Source organism: Corythoichthys intestinalis, chromosome 4, assembly GCF_030265065.1.
Source record: "Corythoichthys intestinalis isolate RoL2023-P3 chromosome 4, ASM3026506v1, whole genome shotgun sequence".
Classification (NCBI taxonomy): domain Eukaryota; kingdom Metazoa; phylum Chordata; class Actinopteri; order Syngnathiformes; family Syngnathidae; genus Corythoichthys; species Corythoichthys intestinalis.
Genome location: NC_080398.1, coordinates 39,366,556 through 39,391,213, shown reverse-complemented (window position 1 = coordinate 39,391,213; position 24,658 = coordinate 39,366,556). Strand labels below are relative to the sequence as shown.

Sequence of the window (24,658 nt, the reverse complement as noted above, 5' to 3'; positions counted from 1 at the left end):
TATTCTTTCTTTTCTCCATGCTCATTGTGGTACACAACGATGACACAGGGCAGAGATCGAGTCAACTTTAATCCATTTTAACTGAATGCAAGTGTGATTTAGTTATTGCCACCATCTGTTATGTGCCACAGGTAAGTAACAGGCGCTGTTAATTACACAAATTGGAGAAGCATGATTTTTCAAAGGGTGCCAATTAGAGATGTCCCGATCGCCGATCGATCGGGTCCGATCACGTCATTTTCAAGGTATCGGAATCGGCAAAAAAATATCGGTCATGCCTTTTTTTAATATATATATATATATTTTTCTAATTGTATTTAATGTTACAGACATAATATGTTACACTTATCCAGAGTCTTTAGTTTAGGCTTAAGGTAGGGTTATCAAATTTATCCTGATAACGGCGGTAATTAATTTTTTAAAAAATGTATCACGTTAAAATATTTAACGCAATTAATGCATGCACTGCACGACCCACTCACGCATTGTCACGCTCAATCTGTAATGGCGCCGTTTTACCATAGAGAGATAAAAGGCGGCGTTAAATTGAGTAGAGTGAATTTTGGCAGTCTTTGGAGCCTTTTTTTAATTGGCTAAACCCTTAAAATCCCTCTCTCAACAATTACAAAATATCATGGGAAAGCAATGTGGGGAAGAAAGGTAGAAGTTGATCTTTTTCTTTACACCCTATGTTATTTCCCAACGCAGAGAAGATATATCAATTGGTAGCACTACGCACAGTCATGGTTCCACTTCCCATCATGCATTTTGGCATGGCAGCAGTATCATTTACTGAAAGCTCAACAAATACACTAGATGGCAATATTTAGTCACAATATACAAAGTCACAAGTCTTTCTATCCGTGGATCCCTCTCACAGAAAGAATGTTAATAATGTAAATGCCATCTTGAGGATTTATTGTCATAATAAACAAATACAGTACTTATGTACTGTATGTTGAATGTATATATTCGTCCGAGTTTTATTCATTTTTTTCTTAATGCATTGCCAAAATGTATATGATCGGGAAAAATTATCGGGAATGATTGGAATTGAATCGGGAGCAAAAAAAAGCAATCGGATCGGGAAATATCGGGATAAGCAGATACTCAAACTAAAACGATCGGGATCGGATCGGGAGCAAAAAAACATGATCGGAACAACCCTAGTGCCAATACTTTTGTCTGGTGATGATAATGGATATGATAATGAATTTTTTCCCCCCCATTCTCTTTTGTTGTTTTTTTCATTGCAAGCAAAATAAATGACGATATTACTACCAAAGCATTTGTAATTGCGATCATTTTCTTGGAGAAATTGAGCATTATCTGACAGAATTGCAGGGGTGTCAATACTTTTTGGCTCGCAGTGTTGTTGTTGTTTTTTTTTTTTTTTTAAAGAAGCCCTTTGTGTTTTTAGTTCTCAGTTATGTTTTTCATCTTGTTTAACTCGTTTGCTCCCAAAAACATATAAATATGTTCTATTTTTAATTGTTTCAGTGTCCCAAAGACATAAATACACGTCTTTAACGTTTTTTTTTTTCACAAGAGACATCTCTAGGTTCTGATGCAACTAAGCTCCAAAGCACAAGGCTGAAAATACATTTTGAAACAATAAAACTGGCCATTGGAGGTCAGTAGCGCAAGACCCGCAACCCGATTCAACGGAATGAATGACCGGGCCGCACGGCCGGGGCGCCGGCGGAAGACGACCGAAAGGACGACCAGGATGCCAGGCGCGGGAAGTCTGAGCAGGACGACCGGGACCACCAGTGCGTCAGATGATGCCGCTGAGTCCGTGCTGTAAAGAAAGACTCAAAAAAATCCATCTTGATGAGACAGGCGGCGATTGTTGTGTACACTTATAAATATTAGAATGATCAGGCCGTTGTGGGTGAACACCGTGTAGCACACGTCTTTAATCTCACTACTTTGCACTGCGCCGCACACATCAAACATAAACACATATTCCCCTCAGACTCAGACGTGACATGTCAAACAAGGATGTGCTTCCCAGGGCGAACCAATCGATTTAAAATGATATCATCCTATCAATATGTTACAGGGATGAGGGAAAAGTTCACACCGGCTGTCGCGGCCACAACAGCGTCATCTCTCACTTCAATATTTTAGTTATGTGTAAATAAATTGTTACTTTGCTATCAAAAACTCTATTTGTCTTGTTGTTTATGTTATTTTGTAAAAGGAAAACATTCAGATGTTTGAGATGTAACTAAAGCAAAAAAATAGCTGTGTTAAACTCAAAGTTATGTTTGAAATGTGTGATTTCACAAAAGCTCAATTTTTCTTAACGCGATAATTTTGACAGCCCTAACGGGTGGTAATTAATTTTTTAAATTAATCACGTTAAAATATTTGACGCAATTAACGCACATGCCCCGCTCAGATTAAAATGACAGCAGTGTAATGTCCGCTTGTTACTTGTTACCTGTTTTTTGTTGTTTGGCGCCCTCTGCTGGCGCTTGGGTCCAAATGATTTTATGGGTTTGGGGGGTGAGCATGGTGTAATGACATCACCAATGGCGAGCTACTAGTTTATTTTTTGAGTGAAAATTTTACAAATTTTAATAAAACGAAAACATTAAGAGCGGTTTTAATATAAAATTTCTATAACTTGAACTAACATTTATCTTTTAAGAACTACAAGTTTTCTATCCATGGATCGCTTTAAGATAATGTTAATAATGTTTATGCCATCTTGTTGATTTATTGTTATAATAAACAAATACAGTACTTATGTACCGTATTTTGAATGTATATATCCGTCTTGTGTCTTTTCATTCCAACAATAATTTAGAGAAAAATATTTTATATTTTATAGATGGTTTGAATTGTGATTAATTACGATTAATTAATTTTTAAGCTGTAATTAACTCGATTAGAAATTTTAATCGTTTGACAGCCCTAATTTTTCCGTTTTTTTTTTTCATCAGAAATTGGAAAATTGCTCAAACTAAGTGATTTTCTAATGCAGATTTCTAAAGAATGGAAAAAAGATATGAAGTAACTTTTTTTCCCCTGCTGAAAGAAGAGAGTCTAACCTTTTTTTTGATGGGTTCCATGTTTATATAGCATTAGAACAGAATTTTCTGTGGGCCTTGCAAATTCAGTCAAAATCCAGTAAAACGGCCAGGAGCGAAGGGGGTTGCACCGGTGAAAATGGATGGGAGTGAATTAAATTCTGTGTCACTTCTACTGTATTTTGCTTTGCTTTTTTCCCCTCCATATCTTTCAAACGTGAATTCATCAATAAGCACTGCATTATTGAGGCTCGACCAGTGCGTGCTGGTGCTCCCTCCGGTGGGCTTCCTGGGCGTAGACTGCTGATTAATCAGCGGCCGAGCGCTGGTGTAACCTTAGCCGACTTGTTGCCCTGTTAGGTGGGGCTCCCCAATCACGAGATCACGACTCAGCGACGCGCACGATTTCACCCACTTTTCCAGATGGACTGTGTGAGTATTTGGGAGAGAATAGCAGACTGCTGTTTGTTTACACAAGGCCCCGAGCAGGCCTTATCTTCAGCGGCCACTCACGCTGTGATTTCAAGACTTTCTTCATTAGGCCAGCCTCACTCTTGTGTTTATATGTGTGTGTCTGTTACGGGCCATTGTTTCAGCCAAATGGCTCCTACAAGATACACACTGATTTTTTTTTTTTTTTTTTTTTTTTTGTCTTCCTCCCGATTCATTAAAAGACAGCACGGATTTTAAAAGGCCGCACTTCAAGTCGTTTACGATGTCAAAAAATAAATAAATAAAATATTTTTAATGGATTAAGAAGTGTTTGTAAGATATTGTCAGGAACCTCATGGAACAAACAATTCGACATTTTTTTTTAACAATAACAGAAATGAAATGGGATGTTTTATGTTTTTGGTTCATCTGTAACTTTTGTAAGTCCAAAAATAACAAAGCAATAATAAAATCGTCCCAACAGTTAAAACGGCAAGACATGAACAAGCCCCAGATAGCAGATACATTGAATAAACGTTGATTTTCCATCAAAATCATCAGTACGGTTGACATCGAAATTTTTGACGTCAAATGATAATAAAACAACGTTGTTCTATGGTATGTCAGGCGATGGTTGGGTTATCATTGTTTTATAGTTGATGAACTAATGTTGACAAATAGTTAATTTATGATTGACCGTGAAATATGATTGAAAAGTCATTGAATTGTGCATGAGGGGGCCTTTTTAGGTCGAAAACATAACATTGATTCAGCGTTGGTCCAATATTATTAATAATCGAAATGACGTTTAGGTTTTTTGTGGATTTTTAACGTTGAAACAAAATTAATTAAGGGTGCAAAAGCGAAATTGATTCAACGATATAAGATCGACAGCGGAATGTTGATCCAACATCTTTTCAACGGTGGTTTGCTACCTTGGATTTTACTTATTTAAATGTTCATTTCTTATAGTTTAGTTTTCATGTCATTATTTTAAGTTTTATGTATTTCAATTTCAATTCAATTTTATTTACATATAAATATTTACAAAGTGTACATCACCTCATAATGCTGAGCAAGGATTATGTGTGAGTTAGATCTCCTTAAAAAGCTACTCAAAGCTTAGTCATGAGCCTGCGTACATTAAGACAAAATTTTTATTCATATTTTCCCGATTTTTGATTTTTACATATTTCAATTTATTAATTAATTTTAATAATATATGGCGGAAAACACTCAGATGACTTGAAGTTCCGCTCTGAGACCCCCAATTTGGCCAAATTTCAAAATTGTCCTATATGCATGTGTGATGCATCATTAGAAAGCTTAAAATCTCAATTTCTGGGGGAAGAAAATTTTTGAACAGGATGGCATTTAAAAAAAAAAAGTTTTAAACAGCAAAACCCTAAGTGCAGGCGAGAGCACGTGAGAGCAGAATTAAAGACGCCCCGATTTTAATGAGATATTATCGCTTACTTACCTTGTATCGATCCAAAAAATCCATGTATCACTGAGTGTCAAGACAGCTGTGAATGGTCAGAGTCGGATTTTGGGGGGATTTTATGGATGAAACATGGTGATATAACAAGGGTCGCGATGCAGAAATCGCAGACAACAAGGAGTGGTTGAGATTTTCATAAAGTTACCCTTTTAAACGTTATTTTTCAATTTTTCTTTGTTTGGATTGATTATTAATCATCTAACATATCAGGGAAAATGCGACAGTGACAAAAAAAAAATACAATTAAGCGATAGTTATGAGGTAGATATCCGTGACTTTTTTTACAGACGCCAAATTTTTCATTGTGACGTAATTTGTTTAAAAGTTTAAAATATGCGAGTGAATAATTTTTTAAAGTCGTTTTTTTTTTTTAGCTAAAAATGACAATTTGAATAATAAATATAATTACTTACCTTCTTTTTCTGGCTAAGTTGAAACAAAAACAGTTGCGCGACGTCTGTAAACGGGGGTTTTCAGGGTAAAACAGACAAATTAAAAATAGTTCGGGGGCTTCGTGCGCCATGAATCTGCTATGACAGCATATAGACATATTGTTCTATTAAACACAACAGTTGTTTTGGCTTAAAATACTGCAATTTTTTTTAAAAAAGGAGTGCAACAGCAGAAACTGCTTTTTCAGTCTTGTCTGTTTTCCGCCATATATATTTTTTTGATTTTTTTGTATGCATTTATTTAACTTTTAATTTGAAGAGAACATATTAGATGATAAACCTAAAAATGCTTTATCTTATTTAATTATTAAAAGTTTTAAGAGGTTTATACATGTCATTTAAAACAAAAATGTTTATTTAAAGACTGTGTTCTATTCAAAAATGAATCTTTTCCTGGCTCTTCATGATAAAAATGTCCATGAATGAAAGTTTGGGTGCTTTAGGTGGGGGGCTGTGACGTCACTACATGTGCTGGTCACGACTCGGCCGGCCCCACCCACCCCGTCCGGTTTGCTCTTATAACGGTGGAGCCTTCACTTGCCTTTTTCACTTCACAGCTGGAACCTAACAAACATGTACTGGGACACCGCCATCAAGCCTGAACCCAAAATTAAGGTATGACGTCATTAAACAGCATGAACAATCTTTTAGAGTTAAGAAATAAAAAAATATTAATAATAATCATCATCTTTACAGATGGAAGTCTGCCAAGGTGGCTTCTACTCGGAGGACTTTAGGACCCAGGAGGTTCCGGCAGGTTTTGACTTTGCATCTTTTGGTGAGTTTTTCATTTTAACTCATAGCTTCCATTGACGGTGATAGACGTCCAATTCATTTTAAGTGCTTAAGAGCTAAAAGTTCCAATTAAACTGGAGTGAACGTCTACGTAGCCGACTTCCTGTCAGCCTTGAAAGACGCAGGAAATAGTTTCATCGTCATCATCACATCTGTCAGAGCTTTTTGCATGGAGGCCTTGACATGAATGTTTGTGTGTGTTTGAATCAGGGTGGTCAAGTTAAAGATACCCTCCCCTCGCTAATCCTTTCCTCCAGACTTCCTTCTCCAACAGATTTAGAGTGTAGCCCCCTCCCTGCTTCGTCCCTCCATCACTACGCTGTCACACTCCCTCCACTGGTGTTTCCTCCACACTCTTCCTCCTTTGTTTCCTCCATCCATTCAGCTAAAAAAAAAGTGCCGTCTACGCTGATTGGACGGTAAACATCGTCAGACGTACAAATTGTAGGAATTAGACAGTTTTTCTAACTACCACAGCACATACTGGGCAAAATCACAGCTGAAAAAGGATATGCCAATGATTGAGTACATTTTTAATAAGTTAATAAGTCGTACTCAATTGTATACTTTTGCTAACAACACATACTCGGCTAAATGCTAGCTTAAAATGATATGCTATTGAATGCTTTTTTCACTATTTGATTAAAAAAAAAAAGAACCTGTCTAATGAACAAGTTGTACGAAACTGTATAGAAATAGTACTTACTACATACTAAGCTAGCTCTTAGCTAAAAATGATATGCTAATGAGTGCATTTTTAATTATTTGAGTTAAAAAAAAAAAACTACCACAACACACACTAAGTTAAATTTCAGCTAAATAACGATATGCCAATGATTGAGTATATTTTTAATTGATGGAGAAAAGAAACTTCAAATGCACTAGTTGTACTCAATTTTATACTTTTGCTAACTAACACAACACAAACTTAGCTAATTTTTTAGCTGAAAATTATATGCTAATGAGTGCATTGTTCATTATTTGATTAAAAAAAAAAAGGTCAAACGCACAAGTTGTACAAAATTATAGTTTTGCTAACTACCACAACACATACTTAGCTAATTCTTAGCTAAAAATGATATGCTAACAAGTGCACTTTTCATTATTTAATTGAGAAACAAAAAAAAAAAAAACAAAAAAAACGACCACAACACACACTAAGCTAAATTTCTGCTAAATAATGATATGCCAATGACTGAGTACATTTTAATTGATGTGGGGAAAAATCTTCAAATGTACAAGTTGTACTCAATTGCATACTTTTGCTAACTAACACAACACATACTTAGCTAATTTTTAGCTGAAAATTATATGCTAATGAGTGCTTTTTTTATTATTTGGTTAAAAATACAGGTCAAATGCACAAGTTGTACAAAATTACAGTTTTGCTAACTAACATAAAACATTCTTAGCGAATTTTTTGCTAAAATTATATGCTAATGAGTTCTTTTATCATTATTTGATTAAAAAAGGTAAAACACACAAGTTGTACAAAATTATAGTTTTGCTAACTACCACAACACACACTTAGCAAAATTTTTAGCTAAAAAATGATATGCTAATGTGTTAATTTTTCATTATTTGGTTGAAAAAAAGGTTAAACGCACGAAGTGTACAAAATTATAGTTTTGCTAACCACCACAACACATACTTAGCAAATTTATAGCAAAAAAAAAAAGATATGGTAATGAGTTCATTTTCCATTATTAGGTTAAAAAAAGGTCAAATGCACGAGTAGTACAAAATTATAGTTTTGCTAACTACCAATACACATACTTAGCTAATGCTTATCTAAAAATGATATGCCAATGAGTACATTTTTAATTATTTGATTAAAAAAACAACAACAACCACAACAAACACTATGCTAAATTTGAGCTAAATAACGATATGCCAATGACTGAGTACATTTTTAATTGGTGGTGGTGGTGGTGGGGGGGGTCTTCAAATGTAGACGTACTCAAATGTATACTTTCGCTAACTAACACAACACATACTTAGCTAATTTTTAACTAAAAACGCTAATGCTAATGAGGGCATTTATAATTAACTCTGATTAAAAAGAGGTCAAACACAGAAGTTGTACATAATTATACAGTTTTGCTAACTAACACAACACATACTTAGCTAATTCTTAGCTAAAAGCGATATGCTAATGAGTGCATTTTTTCATTATTTGATTAAAAAAAACAACAACTACCACACACAACACACCGTAAGATAAATTTCAGCTAAATAACGATATGCCACTGATTGAGTACATTACATTTTTATTTGATGGTGTGGAAAAAAAATCTTCTAATGTAAAATTGTACTCAATTGTATACTTTTGCTAACTAACACAACATATACTTAGCTATTTTTTTTAAGATGAAAATGATATGCTAATGAGTACATTTTTAATTATTTTATTTAAAGAAAAAAAAAAAAGGTCAAAGGCACACGTTGTAAAAATATACTATTTTTATAAATATAATATAATATAAATATAATATTTTAACACTTAAACACTATATTACAACTCCATGCATCATCTTACCTATCTGTTTGACCCTCCCCTCGCCCAACCATGCCCACTTTACACTTACCCTCTACACCAGAGTGTAGTCGCAGCTCCAGCACCCCTCTAAATTCCACTCCATTGTTTTGCATTCATGAAAAATGTGAGCGGGATTTGGAACAGACCACGTTTACATTTAACAAAACAAAGGTGCTTTGCTGCCCTCTGTTGGAAATTGTAGCTCATTCGTGTTGCCTAAAAGATGAAAAAGTAAAGCGTGGTCTTCTTTGTATGAGGAACATCATCAATGTACAAATTGTACTCAATTGTATAAGTTTGCTTACCATCTCAAGATATATTGTGATGAATTTTTACATCTACAGAAGTTTAAAGAAGAAGCAATGGCTCCAAATAAAAACATTAAATGACGAGCATATGGTTACAGTTTTAACAGTTTTCGCTTTATCCGAGTACTGTATTGTACACAAGTATTGTTAATTGGCCAAGCGGCTGGCAGAGATATTTTCAGAGTCTCCAAAAATTTTACTCAAGTAAAAGTAGCGTTACTTCTAAATAATATTACTAAAGTAAAAATAGTCATCCAAAAATTTACTAAAGTACAACTAATAAAGTATTTGTTGAAAAGAATACTCAAGTAATGAGTAACATTGTGAGTAACTGCTTAAGATGTATGATTAAAAAAAAAATCAAAGTATGTTTTTTTCTCAGCACAACTTCTTCGAAATGAACCATTATTATTATACTATATTATACCCTGTTACATGACCATATTAGACCAAAATGATGACTCAAAAATCATCGAATTCAGACTAGAAGAACAATATGAAACATTACCTGTTCAAAGAGCATGCGTGTCCTCTAGTGTAGAAAAAAAAATTGTTAACTCTCATTGGTATAATGGAGTCATGTGGTTATTGTTTCGACGTCTCATTGGTGAAACTGAGACGGCCACTGTTGGCATCTGTGGCAATAATAAAATCAATATGTAGAATAAACACTAAATTTGTAACGACTCTAATGTAGCTCAAAGTAGTGGAGTAAGAGTAATGCTTCTTCACAAATCTACTCAAGTAAAAGTAAAAAGTATTGCGTGATAAAATTACTCTAAGAAGTACATTTGTCTTAAAAATGTACTCAAGTAAATGTAATGGAGTACATGTAATGTGTTAGTAACCACCTCTGGATTTTTTAACACTTGAACTCTATATTACAGCTCTGCACAACATATTACCTTTTTGTTTTACCCTCTCCCCAAACTACGCCCACTTTACGTACACAAACCGGGCTCCTTAGAGGCTTAGGCCCGGGTGCGATCGCACCTCCAGCACCCCCATAAGTTCCGCCCCAGTGCCGGTCCCAATTTAGGAATTTGTTCATAAGTAAGCCGCACTGGACTATAAACTGCAGCTGTCATCACTGTATTATGGGATATTTACACTAAAAGATATTAACCGGTAACACTTTTTTGACAGCGGAGTCATAAGACTATCATAAGACCAAATGAACCACCATAAATCTTTGAACCAATTGGCTGCAAAGCTTCATTTGGCCATCACTGTTCTCTTGGTGGAGACATTCAACCTCTGCTGTCAACACTGTTGTCGTCCACCACGCCTCCTAGCATGCATTGCAGCGCTACAGATATAAATAAAAATCAAAATTCATGTTCTGTGCTAATTATTTCTTCAGTTACTGTTGTAGTTGTTTCATTAATTGCTAGTTATGAAATTTGGTAACACTTTATTGACAGTGGTGCCATAAAAATGTCATAATAATGACATGAGACTACCATGAGCATTAATGAATGCTTATGAAAGACATCATTTTGTTTCATCCGTATAATTATCTCACTTTTGAATGGATGTAAAAGATCCGTGCTGGACATAGATGGAGTTAGTGACATAATTTGTCGACTGACACTTAATGACATCTGTCATAAGCATTCATTAATGCACGTGATAATGTTATGTCATAATTATGACGGTTTTATGGCAGTCTTATGACCCCACTGCCAAAAAAGTTTTACCAATTAACCCAAATAAATCAACAAATAAGCCGCACTGGACTATAAGCTGCAGGATTCAAAATGAGGGGAAAAAGTAGCGGTTTATAGTCCGGAAATTATGGTCAAGTCAAAGTTTCGTTTTAGACTGTTTTGGACTGTTTTGCCCCCAATTTACAAGCTTACTGTAATTTTCGGACTATAAGGCACACCTGACTATAAGTAGCCACCCACCAAATTTGACGTGAAAATGGCATTTTTTCAGATATAAGCCGCACCGGACTATAAACCACAGCTGTCCTAATTAATGAATACTTACGACAGATGTCATTTAGTATCATGCAAAAAATTATTTCATTTTTGAATGGATGTAAATGATTTGAGCTGGATCATAGACTTCATAATGATATCGACGGGGGGCCGATTAATAGGAGGCCTATCTCCGTCAAAGATGACCGAGTGGAAACACAGACAAAAAGCTTTTGACGTTGAAAATTCTTGTGAATAAATGCTTAAATCTCTGAATTCTTTATCGATATGGACATAAAACAGTCTCGATTTTTTGTTAAAAGAGCAAAGAACCGGGCAGTTAGCATTTACAATATTTTACGTAAGTATGTCGAATGTCGTGCTAGTCTTTAAGCCACTGTAGCTGCGGCCTTATGAAAACAAACTGCTTTTTCTGTTGAAAATTCTTGTGAATAAAGGCTTAAATCCCTGAATTCTTTATAGATCTGGACGTAAAACAGTCTAGATTCTTAATTAAAAGCAAAAAAAAAAAAAACGTGCAGTTAGCATTTATTTTACATAAATATTGCGAACTATGACGCCAGCGGCTAATTTCTCCCATTGATTTTTTTCCCCACGTTTCAAAATGCATGCATGGTACGAAAAATAATATAATTGCCTTGAATCCTCGAACAAATCGCTCCTGAGACAATCCTTAATGTCTGTATGCGGTACAGCTTTCGTCCTTTTTTAACCTAAATCCAGCGTTAGCTCGCTGCTTGCATGTGTTTGAGAATAACTCCTCTTGATGTAGGCAAGCCTCCTACTTGAAGGCGTGGCGCAGTGTATGAGGGATTTGACCCATCAATATCATTATGAAGTCTATGGCTAATATAAATGACGTTACTGACAAAATTTGCCGGATAACATTTAATCACATCTGTCATAAGCATTCATTAATGCCCATGACAGTGTCATGTCAAAATTATGACGCCGCTGTCAAATAAAGTGTTACCTGTTCACCCAAATAAATCAACAAATAACCCGCACGATACAAAATGAGGGAAAAAAACTAGTGGCTTATAGTCCGAAAACTACGGTAATTTCATTTCTTTCAACTGCTAGCCCTCTATCTACTGGGAGCAGAAACTTTTTAAGTTGTAGTTAAGTTTTAAGTTAGTCTAAACTGTTAAGTTAGTCTAAACTGTAAGTCCTGATAGGATTTTGAGTTTTTGCAGTGTTCAAAATAAATGTATGATACAGGCTGTATTGGAGCACATTAGGGACCAGTGCTACTTGGTGTTTTATCCAGCAATGACTACTGAGCAAAAATTGATAGTTAGCATTATTGAGTTTTTATTTTACACCCTCATCACTCCACATCGCTATGTTATGTTAAAGCCTGTATGTAAGACACGTTAGCCACGCATCGACAGTGGTCATAATTAATGGAAGCCTAGCCCTCCGCAGGGCTAACGTTACGTGAGCTAGAGACAGTAACGTTAATCTTATTTATTAGCGCTTAGCGCTCTTTATTAGCGCTTAGCGCTCTACTGCTTTAAGATGGCGGCTGTTTACTAACGCTGCCCAGACGCGGCCGAGTCTGTCATTTTGCATCTAGTTCAACATACATGTGATCTCTATGAGACTCATCAGACGCTACCTGCTACCAACGTAGCATCGTGCAGGCTGGTATGCAGCGGCTGTCGACTGCAGTAAGTTTGTTTTTTCTTGTTTTTGTTTTTTTTACTTCTTCCTCTACGCACGTGACATCAGCGCATTGTCCCGCATTAAAAGTAGTCCGAGCAAAACGTGATGCTTAGAGCTGTCAAAATAAACGATTACTCGAGGTGAATAAAATTACTCGGATCAGTTTTTAAACTCGATTTACTCGAGTTGCTCGAGTATTCGTTTCAGCTCTTGTGCGAATGCACGCAGCAAAGCAAAACACCTGGATTCTTTATCCGTTCAATTGGATGACATACTGACGTGATCAGCAGAGATAGTTACCTCTGATTGGTTCAAATGTGCACATTTTCTGGAACAGAAAAAAAAAAAAAAAAAAAAAAAGAAAAGAAAAAGGGCAATGCAACAAAAAATGGATCAAATCTTTAAGAGCAAGGAAAGAGTTAAGGTGGCTTATTTATCATATTTAATTTTATTTGCTCTGATGGGGAACTTCAGAACATCTTAGCTGTCAATGTGCAAATTAGACTTATATTTGTTCATTTTTGTTAGGCTACTCATCATTTCCTTTTAATTTAAAAAAGTAAATGTTTGCACAATCTTCAAAATATATTCCATTACACTCTGCATAATATAAGTCATTTGTACTTATTTTTCTGAATGTATGTTACTTATATCTTTATTATATATAAAAAAAAAAAGTAATAGTAAATGTTTAAATTAAATTTTAATATACATCCTATGTTCTTAAGTAGTTAAAATTAAGATTTGGCATTTTGTATGTGAGGAAAATTAAGATTTGGCATTTTGTATGTGAGGAAATGAGGGAAAATAAAAATTAGGAGATGGAGGTTGGGGTTATAGCTGTTTTTGTTTACTTTTATTTTGCAAATCATTAAAAAAAATAAAATTTTGAATGAAAATCAGTTTTTGTATGTGTTATAGAAATAACTGACCAAAGAGAGTTTTCTTTGCGTTTCAGTAGTTTTTTTTTGTTTTTTTTTTACACACCCCCACCCAAAAAATTAAAAAATAAATAAAATTTCTGGCTCCATGGCGACCTCCACGTCGGGGAGTTTTGGCAAGAAATTCTAACCACTTTCAACCCTGAGAATATTTAAAATTTGGAGTAAATTGAATGGGAAATCACTCAGATATTGGCTTTCTATAGCTTAGCTATATCAGTTTTGAATAAAAAAAAAAAAAAAAAAAAAAAAAAACTTATTATTTAATTCCGAAAGGTTCGGTGTACGCACATGTGAAACTTGTAGGGTTCAGTACCCTTAACAAGGTTAAGAACCACTGCTCTAAACCCAGTGGGAAGAAAAAAAAAAAACCCCAAAAAACCGTCATAAATCAGGTTAAGGTAGCGGAGTCTGACGTCTATTGCCGTCAATGGCAACCAATGAATTTTAAGTTTGTGTAATTTATATTTTTAACCAAGTAAGCATACATATATCGCTGATATTTTAGGCCCATCTTAATACTCAATTTTGTCCTGCCTCTCATTTATTTTGATTTTAATTCAACTTTCAACCACCAGATGGTGTATTGGGCTAAACAAGAAGAACGAAACTAGGAAGTACATCAGCTCAGCCTAGTTTCCTAAAAATCGAATGTCACAATCCTCAATTCTGCTTTTTACACACACAGAAAGCAATTTTTGTAAAGTACTGTATTTATTTTTGAAAAGTAAAAGGCACATATTTTTCTAATATCTGCACGTGTGTGTGTAACCTCCAGACTACCCTGGTGAAGATGTGTCTTTTCTGTTAGACAGCAGCAAGGCGTCCACGCAGCCTGCGCAGTATCTGCTCGACAGCTGCTATGGCGAGCCGCCAAAAGGTCAGCAGCCCCCCAAAAAATGATGATATTTTAAGTATCATAATAAATTAAAGCATTTTTTTTGTGTGTGTGTACAGTGAATGCAAGTGACATGGGCCTCTTCAACCTGGACTCCTTCCAGGAGTTTAGCTGGTGGACTCATCCACAAGGTGAGTTTTAGTTTGAAAGAGAATGACAAAATCTACATTTGGAAAAGTTCATTTCATACAAACCACTGATTAGAAAAAAAAAAAAAAAAAAAAAAGGAAAGAAAGAAATTTGCTTTTGGAAAAACATAAAATAGACTGATTCAATTGTACAATAATTTTTTTTTTTTAAAAAAATACATTGACTCTTCCGAATAATGTAAAATACTACAATGAGTTGACCAAATTTACACCTATAGATATAAATATTTACAAATTTCATATAGCATTATTTTACCAGTAAAAAGTATGACATTCATTTTACCCAACAATAGAAAAAATATGTTTACATATTAGAGAGTCTCCGATCACGTCATTTTCAAAGTATTGAAAATATCGGACATGCCTTTTTTTAATGTATATATATATTTTTTAATTAAATCGTTTTCTAATTGTATTTAACATTACAGACATAATATGTTACACTCATCCAGTCTTTAGTTTAGGCTTAAGGTAGGGTTATCATTTGATAATCCCGTAAACGGCGGTAATTAATTTTTAAAAAAATTTATCACGTTAAAATATTTAACACAACACGATCCACTCACACATTGTCGCATTCAATCTGTAATGGCGCCGTTTTACCTATATATAGAGCTTAAAGGCAGCGTAAAATAAGTAGGATGAATTTTGGCAGCCTTTGGAGCCTTTTTTTTTAATTTGCCAAAGCCTTACAATCCCTCTCCCTATGATTAGAACTAACGTGGGAAGCAATGTGGGGAAGAAAGGTAGTAATTGATCTTTTTCTTAACTCCCTTTGTTATTTCCCAACGCAGAGAAGATATATCAATTGGTACCACTACGCACAGTCATGGTTGCACTTCCCATCATGCATTTGGGCATGGCTACAGTATCATTTACTGAAAGCTCAACAAATACACTAGATGGCAATATTTAGTCATAATATACAAAGTCACATTTATCCTTTAAGAATTATAAGTCTTTCTATCTGTGGATCCCTCTCACAGAAAGAATGTTGATAACGTAAATGCCATCTTGAGGATTTATTGTCATAATAAACAAATACAGTACTTATGTACTGTATGTTGAATGTATATATTCGTCTGAGTTTTATTCGTTTTCCTCTTAATGCATTGCCAAAATGTATATGATCGGGAAAAATTATCGGGAATGATTGGAATTTAATCGGGAGCAAAAAAAAAAGCAATCGGATCGGGAAATATCGGGATCGGCAGATACTCAAACTAAAATGATCGGGATCGGATCTGGAGCAAAAAAACATGATCGGAAATACCCTAGTTGTAAGCATTAGTATGAAAGTCTCCGGTCAAACTAGGAACAACAGAGTGAAAATTGAAAAATGCCTCCTGTGGGTGTTAATATGACAAGATCACTGATTGGCCTATTTCGCTCTCAATCAAATAGGATTCAGCCTCAGACAGATCTTCCTATTATCATGCAGAGAACATGAAGGTAGCGTCCAGGCGAGCTGACCCCCAGAGACGCTCAGCGTCCGGGTGGGTGGCATAAACCCAGTCTTTAGCCAATGATTTATCTCGTTGTAGATGAACAATGTACTCGCAACTCTGGAGACGCACATGCAGCGTCCACACTGTTTAAAGGACTGTGAAGCTGAGCTTCCCTTGCAGTTTTAGAGCAATCGCCTCTGGTTACTATTAGAGATGTCCGATATTTGGATCGGATCGGACGCCGATATGGGCAAAAAAATGCGCATCGGTATCGGATCGGCCAACACGGAAAAATTCCGATCCAGACTTCCGATCCAGTTTTTTTTTTTTTTTTTTAAGTCCGGTCCGGGTTTTCTAGTGCACCGATTTACATAATCCTTTCCAGTTTTTGCTTCGGTTCACCTAAAATCTGGTCCGCATTTTACGGCACACCTTCAACACACTACATTTACATAACCGTCTCCCAATTTACCGAGAGACTTTATCGGTAAAAATGTCAGCTGTGTGGGATCATTTCACCTTAAGGACGACAAAGACGAAGAGGGAGAGTGCAACATATGGCACAATAAAGTCAAGTGTGGTGGTAAAGCTGTAAGAAGTTTTAATACAACCAACCTAATCAAGCATTTTGCGAAACACCACCACATACAATATAAGAAGTATGTTCAGAAAACCGAAGACAAAAAGAAAGGTCCGACACAACTAACACTGGCAGAAACTTTTGCTATGCGTGACAAACTGGCACTTGACGGTCCCAAAGCCCAGGGAATAACAAGAGTCATTGCCGAAGAATTCATTCTGGATGACGAGCCATTATCTCTCGTGAGTAAAGACACATCATCCAACACTTAGAACCATGGTACAACATGCCCAGCCGTCATTACATCCTTGAGCGATTCGGCCTTGGGAGATTCGAGAACGATTCACAAACATCCAAATTCCGATTATTGAAATATGTCAAGTAAAGCGGAACTAATACACTGCGCGGTCTTCGGGATGCAATGAGAAACGGACCGCATTGCGTCCCGAGAGAAAACATCATGCTTGTCATAGACCCGGGTAATGCCAATGCTCAACTCATAGCTTTAGCTCAACTCATGCTGCTGAATAAAAAACACAAGAATACCTGACTGCTGCTGACAGCCGCTACAAAGTACGTCAACGTCGTTTTACTGTAGATAATAGATGTCATATGTATATAGAACTAGATGCAAAATGAAAGACTCGACTGCGTTAGCAACATTGAAGTATCGAAAAGTAGTTGCGTTAGTAAACAGCCGCCATCTTAAAGCAGGAGACTTCCCTAGTAGGCTGTTGTGAACCTTCCAAGCGAACCTAATTAACTTTTTATCTAAAATACTCCTAAATCGGCAAAATCATGACTTGAATCTATCTTCAAAACAGTTTTAAAACTTTCACATGTCGAAAGTAGACAGAAGGGATGGAATAACGGGAGCGATTTTAACAAGTAACAGTTGATTCGCAAAATTAAATGAATTAAATGTAGTTTAAAGCTGCTGATACAGAATGGGGACTTGAGTATTTTATTTACTGTTTTAAAATGTTAACTTGATACTGAAATAGTCGTTCATTTAAACCTGAGAGGCTTTTTATACAATTTTTGTAACCAATGCACGAAACATTATAAGCATCTAAATAAAAGCTTGGGGGATTTGTTGGATTTTCCACTGAGGTTGTTGGTGTGTTTTGCTTTTTAAGACAGTTTACAATATTATTTGCACGTTTTACTGACTGACTATGCAGTTTCTGTTTGTTATTTATAATGTTGTGTATTTGTCACTGAATAAACAGGTCAGTTTCTTGTTAAAAACCGTTGTGTGTTATTCAAACTCACCTAATTCAGCTGGCTAGTTGTTATCAAGAGTACTAAAACCTTTTTCAACATGAGTCTGACAACTAAGTAAGGAGGCTAAATAACTTTAAACTTTAACACATGCTCAGATAGACCGGTATTGGATCGGAAGTGCAAAACAATATCGGTATCGGATCACAAGTGCAAAAACCTGGATTGGGCTATCCCTAGTTACTATAGCCTTGTTTTGTTTTCAACTGCTAGATGGGCTGATGGTGGAGCAGCCCCAAGCGGGTGGCTACCAGGAGCCAGTTGCCCCCCAGAACTACCAAAGTTTGGCGCCCCAAAGCGGGCAATTCAGCCCGGCCACAGAGGGCGGTCGCAGCCCCTTCGTCGGCGAGGCCGAGTCGAGTTTCTCTCGCCGCCCCTCCGACCTCTACCCAGACTCGGACAGCCACGGGAGAGCCTTCTGGTCCGAATACTCCACGCCCGGCTTTGACGGACAACTGCCCGCCCCTGCTGGCCCTCAGCCGACGGACCGCTACTACCCCCGCGTGACCAAGCGCAAAAACCCACAGCGGCACGACAGGGACGGTCACGTGACTGCCATGTCAGCCTATCCCGGTGGGTAACGCGTTACTTTTGATAGTTTCTGGGCAATCTTTGGTTGTCAGGGTAAACGTCATTTTCCCCTTCGTTTTGTCAGGTTCTGGTCCGATACAGTTATGGCAGTTTCTACTGGAGCTTCTACTGGACTCGGCCTGTCGAACCTTCATCTCCTGGACGGGGGACGGCTGGGAATTCAAAATGTCCGATCCCACTGAGGTAAGATATAAGGGGGCGCTAAGTAAGACTCAGGGGCGGAACTTAGGGGTTGCGACCGGGCCAGGGCCTCTAAAGGGCCCGGTTTGTGGGCATAAAGTTGGCATGGTTGAGCAAGGGGAGGGTCAAACAGAAAGGTAAGATGATGCGGGGAGCTGTAATATAGCGTTAAGTGCATGTGACATGAAAAAGCATGTTTATTTCTTAATACACGCGGTATTTTATGCTCCTGAATGATATGGACCGCTTGGATGTGTGTGGAAGCGACCGCTATATTTATTTAGTTTTTTTAATCCCGCGCCATGAAAATGAGTGACTTCCGGCTTTGGTCTTGCATTGAGGAGGAGGGCGCTGTGACGTGTACGGTAGAAGGCGTCCTCTTCACTAAACAGCCATACTGTTGTGTATGAGGACGAAGGATTCAGCTGATTTTGCGGATTAATACGTTTATTTTTCGCATCACGCCAGCCAAACGGCTGCAGAAAAATCATTCTGTATGAGGGAGAGGCGTATGCGCCTTTTTGGAGTTTTAAAAGGTTCCCATTCACCGTGGATATTGGCTAAACAAGCCCGACTACTGTGGGACCATTGGACTTACGAGGAAGTGAGTAAACATCTTGTTTAGTATTATGTCAAATATTAATACAGCTATTACAAAGTAAACACTACAAACTTTCTTTAAATAAAGGACTACTTAGGTTTGATCATTGATAGGCATGTAAAAAGCTCTCCTTATGCACATTAGCAGCACGTTAGCTGCACAACAACTGCAGCTGCCCTCCTCCGGGGAACGAACTGTAAATTGCTCTCCGCCGGGCGGTTTGCCGATCCGCAAAGACAAGCGACAACCCAGTCGTCATGTCAAATAATCCAGGCTAGTTATGTGTGATTTTCCGCTTCGAAGACTTTGAAACACCACTCGGTTCGGGTTAGCATGTCGACTAGCTGTCACGCCTTTTGGTTTGTTTACATTCTCCGAAGCCGGGGTAGGGAAATGACATATGTCCGATTTAGGTGTCATAAAATATCGTTTGGGAGGTGCGACAGTAAAGTTGAAGTCGACAGTTTTGACCATTATGGAGTAATTTTGCCATGTCGTCCTAAATAAATGCATTTTTATTATTTCATATTCCATTTAGCACAAGACTGTTATTTGTCATAACCATGCCATTTATTTAGCAATTGGGGAAAATACTTGGATAAAAAGAATTTCCTGTAAAAATATTGAAGTAAAGAGACAGAAACAATGACATTTTGCAGCTCTCTTCGTCGCGTTTTCCTCGTTGTGAATAGTTGCCCCTCGACGGGCTGACTGGTCCTTCTCAAACCATTTATATAGCTATTGGGGAAAAATACTTGGATAAAAAAAAAATATCCTGTAAAAATATTGGAGTAGAGAGACTGAAACAATGACATTTTGCGTTTTCCTCGTTCTGAATAATTCCCCCTCAATGGGCTGAATAGTAAAACCGATGAGCCCAGTCTACCGCTGACGTCATCCACCTGTTGGGGACGCTAAAGCCCTATAATGGTAGGCGTGGCTAACCGGCAGATTAAAAGACTAATTTCTCGTCATCTGCGCTTTGCTAAATTGTTGTATATAGGCGAATCGTCTCAAAATATGATTCTAATTCACGTAATAATGCCATTTAAGACTTTTTTTGCACCTGTCGTATGCTCTTTAAGACAGCAAGCAGACAATAAGAACATAGGGATTGCGTAAAAGGCTTTATTGAACACACACACAAAAAAAACACGCAATTGCGAAAAGGGAGACACAAAAGCGTCCGTGACAATAGGTAGGGATCCATAAAAAAAAAAAAAAAAAAAAAAACCTGAAGGAAAACCGCGGTGAGAGGCAGGCAAACAGAAAAAAACAAGGCAATTATGCCACTAACAATGAAGGGATATACAAACTGCCAAATGGCAGCGAGTCAATATCTCGGCAAGCCGCCTAGGATCGGTTTAAAGACACTACTGATGAGCTGGAATTCGTTGCAGGTACGACGTTTGGAACCCATCCCACATATCTGTAACAAAACAATCTGACCAGCAGCAGGATGTGACAAAATCATGCTAGTCTCCATACTAGCTTCACTTGCTTGCTAGCACAGCTTTCTCCCAATCCAGCCCAACCGCGTCATCACCTTCAGGGTTCATTGCGTGCGTAAAACATGTGCTAAATATTATAGATTTTTAAGTCAATTTATGTGTGTCTAATAACATATTTTAGTAAAAGAGAACAATTGTGGCTTATTAGAGCCTACAAGTCTTGAAGTACGAGGATCTCTTTTCGGGGCTCTGTGGTTCTGCCACTGTTAGGGCCTATACATTGCGTCTATAGTGTTGAAATTTCCGCCAAATTGTTGAAATGGCTACCTTCTTCTTCTTCTTTTTCTCCAAAGCATAAAAAGAAACAAGGGTTTCCATATTTACAATCCAACACATGTAAATTCATTTTTACACTAAATTTACTTTGTTTTTTGTTGAGTGTTCAGGCACATGGAGTCCACGGGATTGGACATGTTTGTAACTTCATGAAAAACTCATTTTTTCACAGAATTTTTGAAAAAAAAATCTCCTAAGAAAAATAAAAAGTTTTTTTTTTTGTTTTTGTTTATGTACAGGTTGCAAAACGCTGGGGCCAGTGTAAGAACAAGCCCAAAATGAACTACGAGAAATTGAGCCGAGGTCTTCGCTACTACTACCACAAGAACATCATCCACAAAACGGCCGGCAAGCGCTACGTCTACCGCTTTGTCTGCGACATGCAAGGCATGCTGGGAAAGACGGCACAAGAGGTGCTCAGCAGTCTGAACATTTTGCCCGTCGCCAGCGTCGAGTCGTCAGCGTCCGACTTCAACAGCGAGCGATGGGCGTAAAAAACAAAACAAAACCCAAAACTGAGTACTATGGACCGATGGTGTCGTGAGTATTGTCATGTATGCACACAATAAGTGACAATTGTGTTAAAATCAGCATGTCAAGCTCAGGACAGTGGAAGCACTACAAAAAGGAACGTGAAACTGCAGCTGCGACAAACAGTCATTCGACAAGTACGAGGGCCACGCTGAAAAGAACAAATGAAAAGAAATATATGGATATTATAAGGAAATTTGCAACACAAGTCCAAATCTGACTACAGTGGTACCTCGAGATACTTCAATGCAAAAAAAAACTGATTTCACGAAAGGATTTTTTTTGCTTCATATTACGAAAATGTTTTCATCATACGAAAGATAATACGTACTGTAATAGATAATTCCTGCTCGCAGCAATACAATAATGGAGCTACTTTTTACTATGAGTGTAAACAAACAAAATATATGCACGACACAATACTCATGTATATGAAACAGAAGAAGAAAATAACTACAGTATATTTACATTTTCAAGGCACAAACGGCGAGATGAAATAATATGAACATAACAAACGAGTTACCCTTAAGCGCCACTAGAGGGCGGAAAAGCATTACAAATAAAGACAGGTAATCAGATGACATTGCGGTATTTTAGTAGCGCGTGCAATGAATCGCGTACTCCACGAATGCTATTTTTAGACCGCAAGGCTGCGTGATGTCACCATTGTAAACCAGAAGAGGGTCAACATAGAAGCGCGCTCGCATTCAACTCATGCTAGTACTGCTCGTTTTCTGCCGGTAATCTTTCAAAAAAGAACCTGCAGAGTAAACACTGCTGCCATGGAGCTTATAGAAACGACTCTAGACTAGAGCAGGGCAGTAAACGGAAAAATTACCGTTACCGAAATTCTTCATGATGACCGACGTAATTTTGACCATGTCGGTAAATTCGTAAAAATGTAATAAAAAAATTTAATAAAACAAGAAAATATAGTCTTTTCATCCCGCTTTACTCTGACTCTGTGTTGTTCGGCTATTTTCATTCCCCTTTAAGAAAGCAGTCAGTGCGCTTACGTATGGAGTCACGTGGTTTTCGGGAAGCCAGACAAACAGAAGTCCGGTAGGCTAACGCTAGCGGCTAACGCTACAAGCAAACGTGATGGAGCCGAGCTTAAGGGAGCTTCGCCAAACTTTCACGCGACATTAAGTAAACTCTTGGCGGGTTCCAGACAGGCTTTCACTCGCTGTCTTCCCTGGTTCTCACGATTTCAGGAGAGGATGCTTTCAGTGCTTTCTTCTGGAAGCCAAGCCACAGGCTAACGCTAGCGGCTAACAGCGGCTCCAAATGAACGTGAAAGAGTCGGATAGCGGCTCTAACCTTGTCGAAACGGCTGAAATTAATGAGTGGACTGGGCACGGACTTCATGTAGCAATCATTATGTCGCGTTATTTGGTGTGTGATTTCTCTGAAAGCTTTCATGATGGTAAAGCACTCAGCATAAAGTATAATCCAACAGTGAAGCCTATACATAATATGACAGTTTAATGGCCACAGCTATTTTTCTGTATGTGTTTGCTTTATTCTGCCATCATAACAGACACATACACATTAAAGCTACAGTATATTGCTCTTTTACCAATGAAACATTTAAGATTTTATTATGGCAGTAATGACACAAGAGTAAAGCAAGCACATACAGAAATATAGCTGTGGCCATTAAACGGTCATATTATAGTCTTCACTGTTGGAATATAATTTATGATGAATGCTTTACCATCATAAAATATATCAAAGAAATCACACACACACACAGATACAAAATAACGCAACATACTAATTGCTAGATACAGTCCATGCCCAATCCACTCATTAAGTTCAGCCGTTTCGACAAGGTTAGAGCCGCTATCCGACTACATCAGGTTCATTTGTGGCGTTAGCTGATAGCGTTAGCCGATAGCGTTAGCCTGTGGCCTGGCTACCAGTAGAAAGCACTGAAAGCATCCTCTCCTGCCGCTAGCGTTAGCCTACCGAGCCTTCTATTCGTTTGAGTTCCTGATAACCACGTGACTTCATACGTAAGCACTGCTTTCTTAAAGGGGAATGAACATAGCTGAACAACACAGAGTCAAAGCGGGGTAAAAAGACTATACTTTCTTGTTTTATTAAATTACCGAATTTACCGACATGGTCAAAATTACGTCGGTCATCGTGAAGAATTTCGGTACCGGGAAATTTTCGGTATACCGCCCTGGTCTACTCTAGACATTACCACCGTCGACATATGAAGGATGTTCTCTTCATACGTTTCCCGAAGCCAAAAACTCAGACGGGGAAAAAAAGTTAACTATGGATTAATAGAATTAGGATCAAAAGACAAGTTTAATGCCAGCAAGGTGAAGCCATTCACCTTCATATGCAGTAAACAATTGTTGGGGGCCATGGATCCTACAGATTGACAATCGTGATCCATTGCCTGCCCCGAAAAGGTAAGCCATTTTGATATCGTTACTTATTTTTTAGCGTGGCGTTTTGCCGTGCTGCCTCTATCTGACAATGAATGACCTGAAAAAAAAAAAAACACTTTATATATCACAACAGTCTTGTCTGCCTATTTTTCTAAAATATGGGTATTTAAATAAATTTAGGGGTGTCAAACGATTAAAATTTGTAATCGAGTTAATTACATCTTAAAAATTAATTAATCGTAATTAATCGCAATTAATCGCAATTCAAACCTTCTATCAAATATGCCATATTTTTCTGTAAATTATTGTTGGAATGGAAAGATAAGACACAAGATATATACATTCAACATACGGTACATAAGTACTGTATTTCTTTATTATAACAATAAATCAACAAGATGGCATTACCATTATTAACATTCTGTTAAAGCGATCCATGGATACAAAGACTTGTAGTTCTTAAAAGATAAATGTTAGTACAAGCTATAGAAATTTTATATTAAAACCCCTCTTAATGTTTTCGTTTTAATAAAATTTGTAAAATTTTCAATCAAAAAATAAACAAGTAGCACGCCATT

General features: G+C 37.2%; 1 protein-coding gene across 2 annotated transcripts; it reads left to right on the top strand.

The window, feature by feature from the left end:
* The first annotated feature begins 5,980 nt into the window (after positions 1 to 5,980).
* LOC130915176 (protein c-ets-1-B-like) lies at positions 5,981 to 22,965 on the top strand. Of its 2 annotated transcripts, none has more exons than XM_057835002.1 (7): positions 5,981 to 6,041; positions 6,123 to 6,204; positions 14,435 to 14,503; positions 14,581 to 14,652; positions 18,196 to 18,555; positions 18,638 to 18,756; positions 21,381 to 22,965. In XM_057835002.1, the coding sequence occupies exons 1-7, from the start codon at positions 6,000 to 6,002 to the stop codon at positions 21,633 to 21,635; spliced, it is 999 nt and encodes a 332-aa protein (XP_057690985.1). In that variant the 5' UTR covers positions 5,981 to 5,999; the 3' UTR covers positions 21,636 to 22,965. The 2 variants fall into 2 exon arrangements, with proteins under 2 accessions (XP_057690985.1, XP_057690984.1); XM_057835001.1 differs by having other exon boundaries at positions 14,402 to 14,503.
* Positions 22,966 to 24,658: the final 1,693 nt, after the last annotated feature.

Bases quoted from the DNA above. Each gene is read 5' to 3' on its own strand.
- LOC130915176 (XM_057835001.1), top strand. From the start codon at position 6,000: ATGTACTGGGACACCGCCATCAAGCCTGAACCCAAAATTAAG. The intron at 14,653-18,195 runs GTGAGTTTTAGT...TTCAACTGCTAG, and splicing joins CTGGTGGACTCATCCACAAG to ATGGGCTGATGGTGGAGCAG. The intron at 18,757-21,380 runs GTAAGATATAAG...GTTTATGTACAG, and splicing joins AAATGTCCGATCCCACTGAG to GTTGCAAAACGCTGGGGCCA.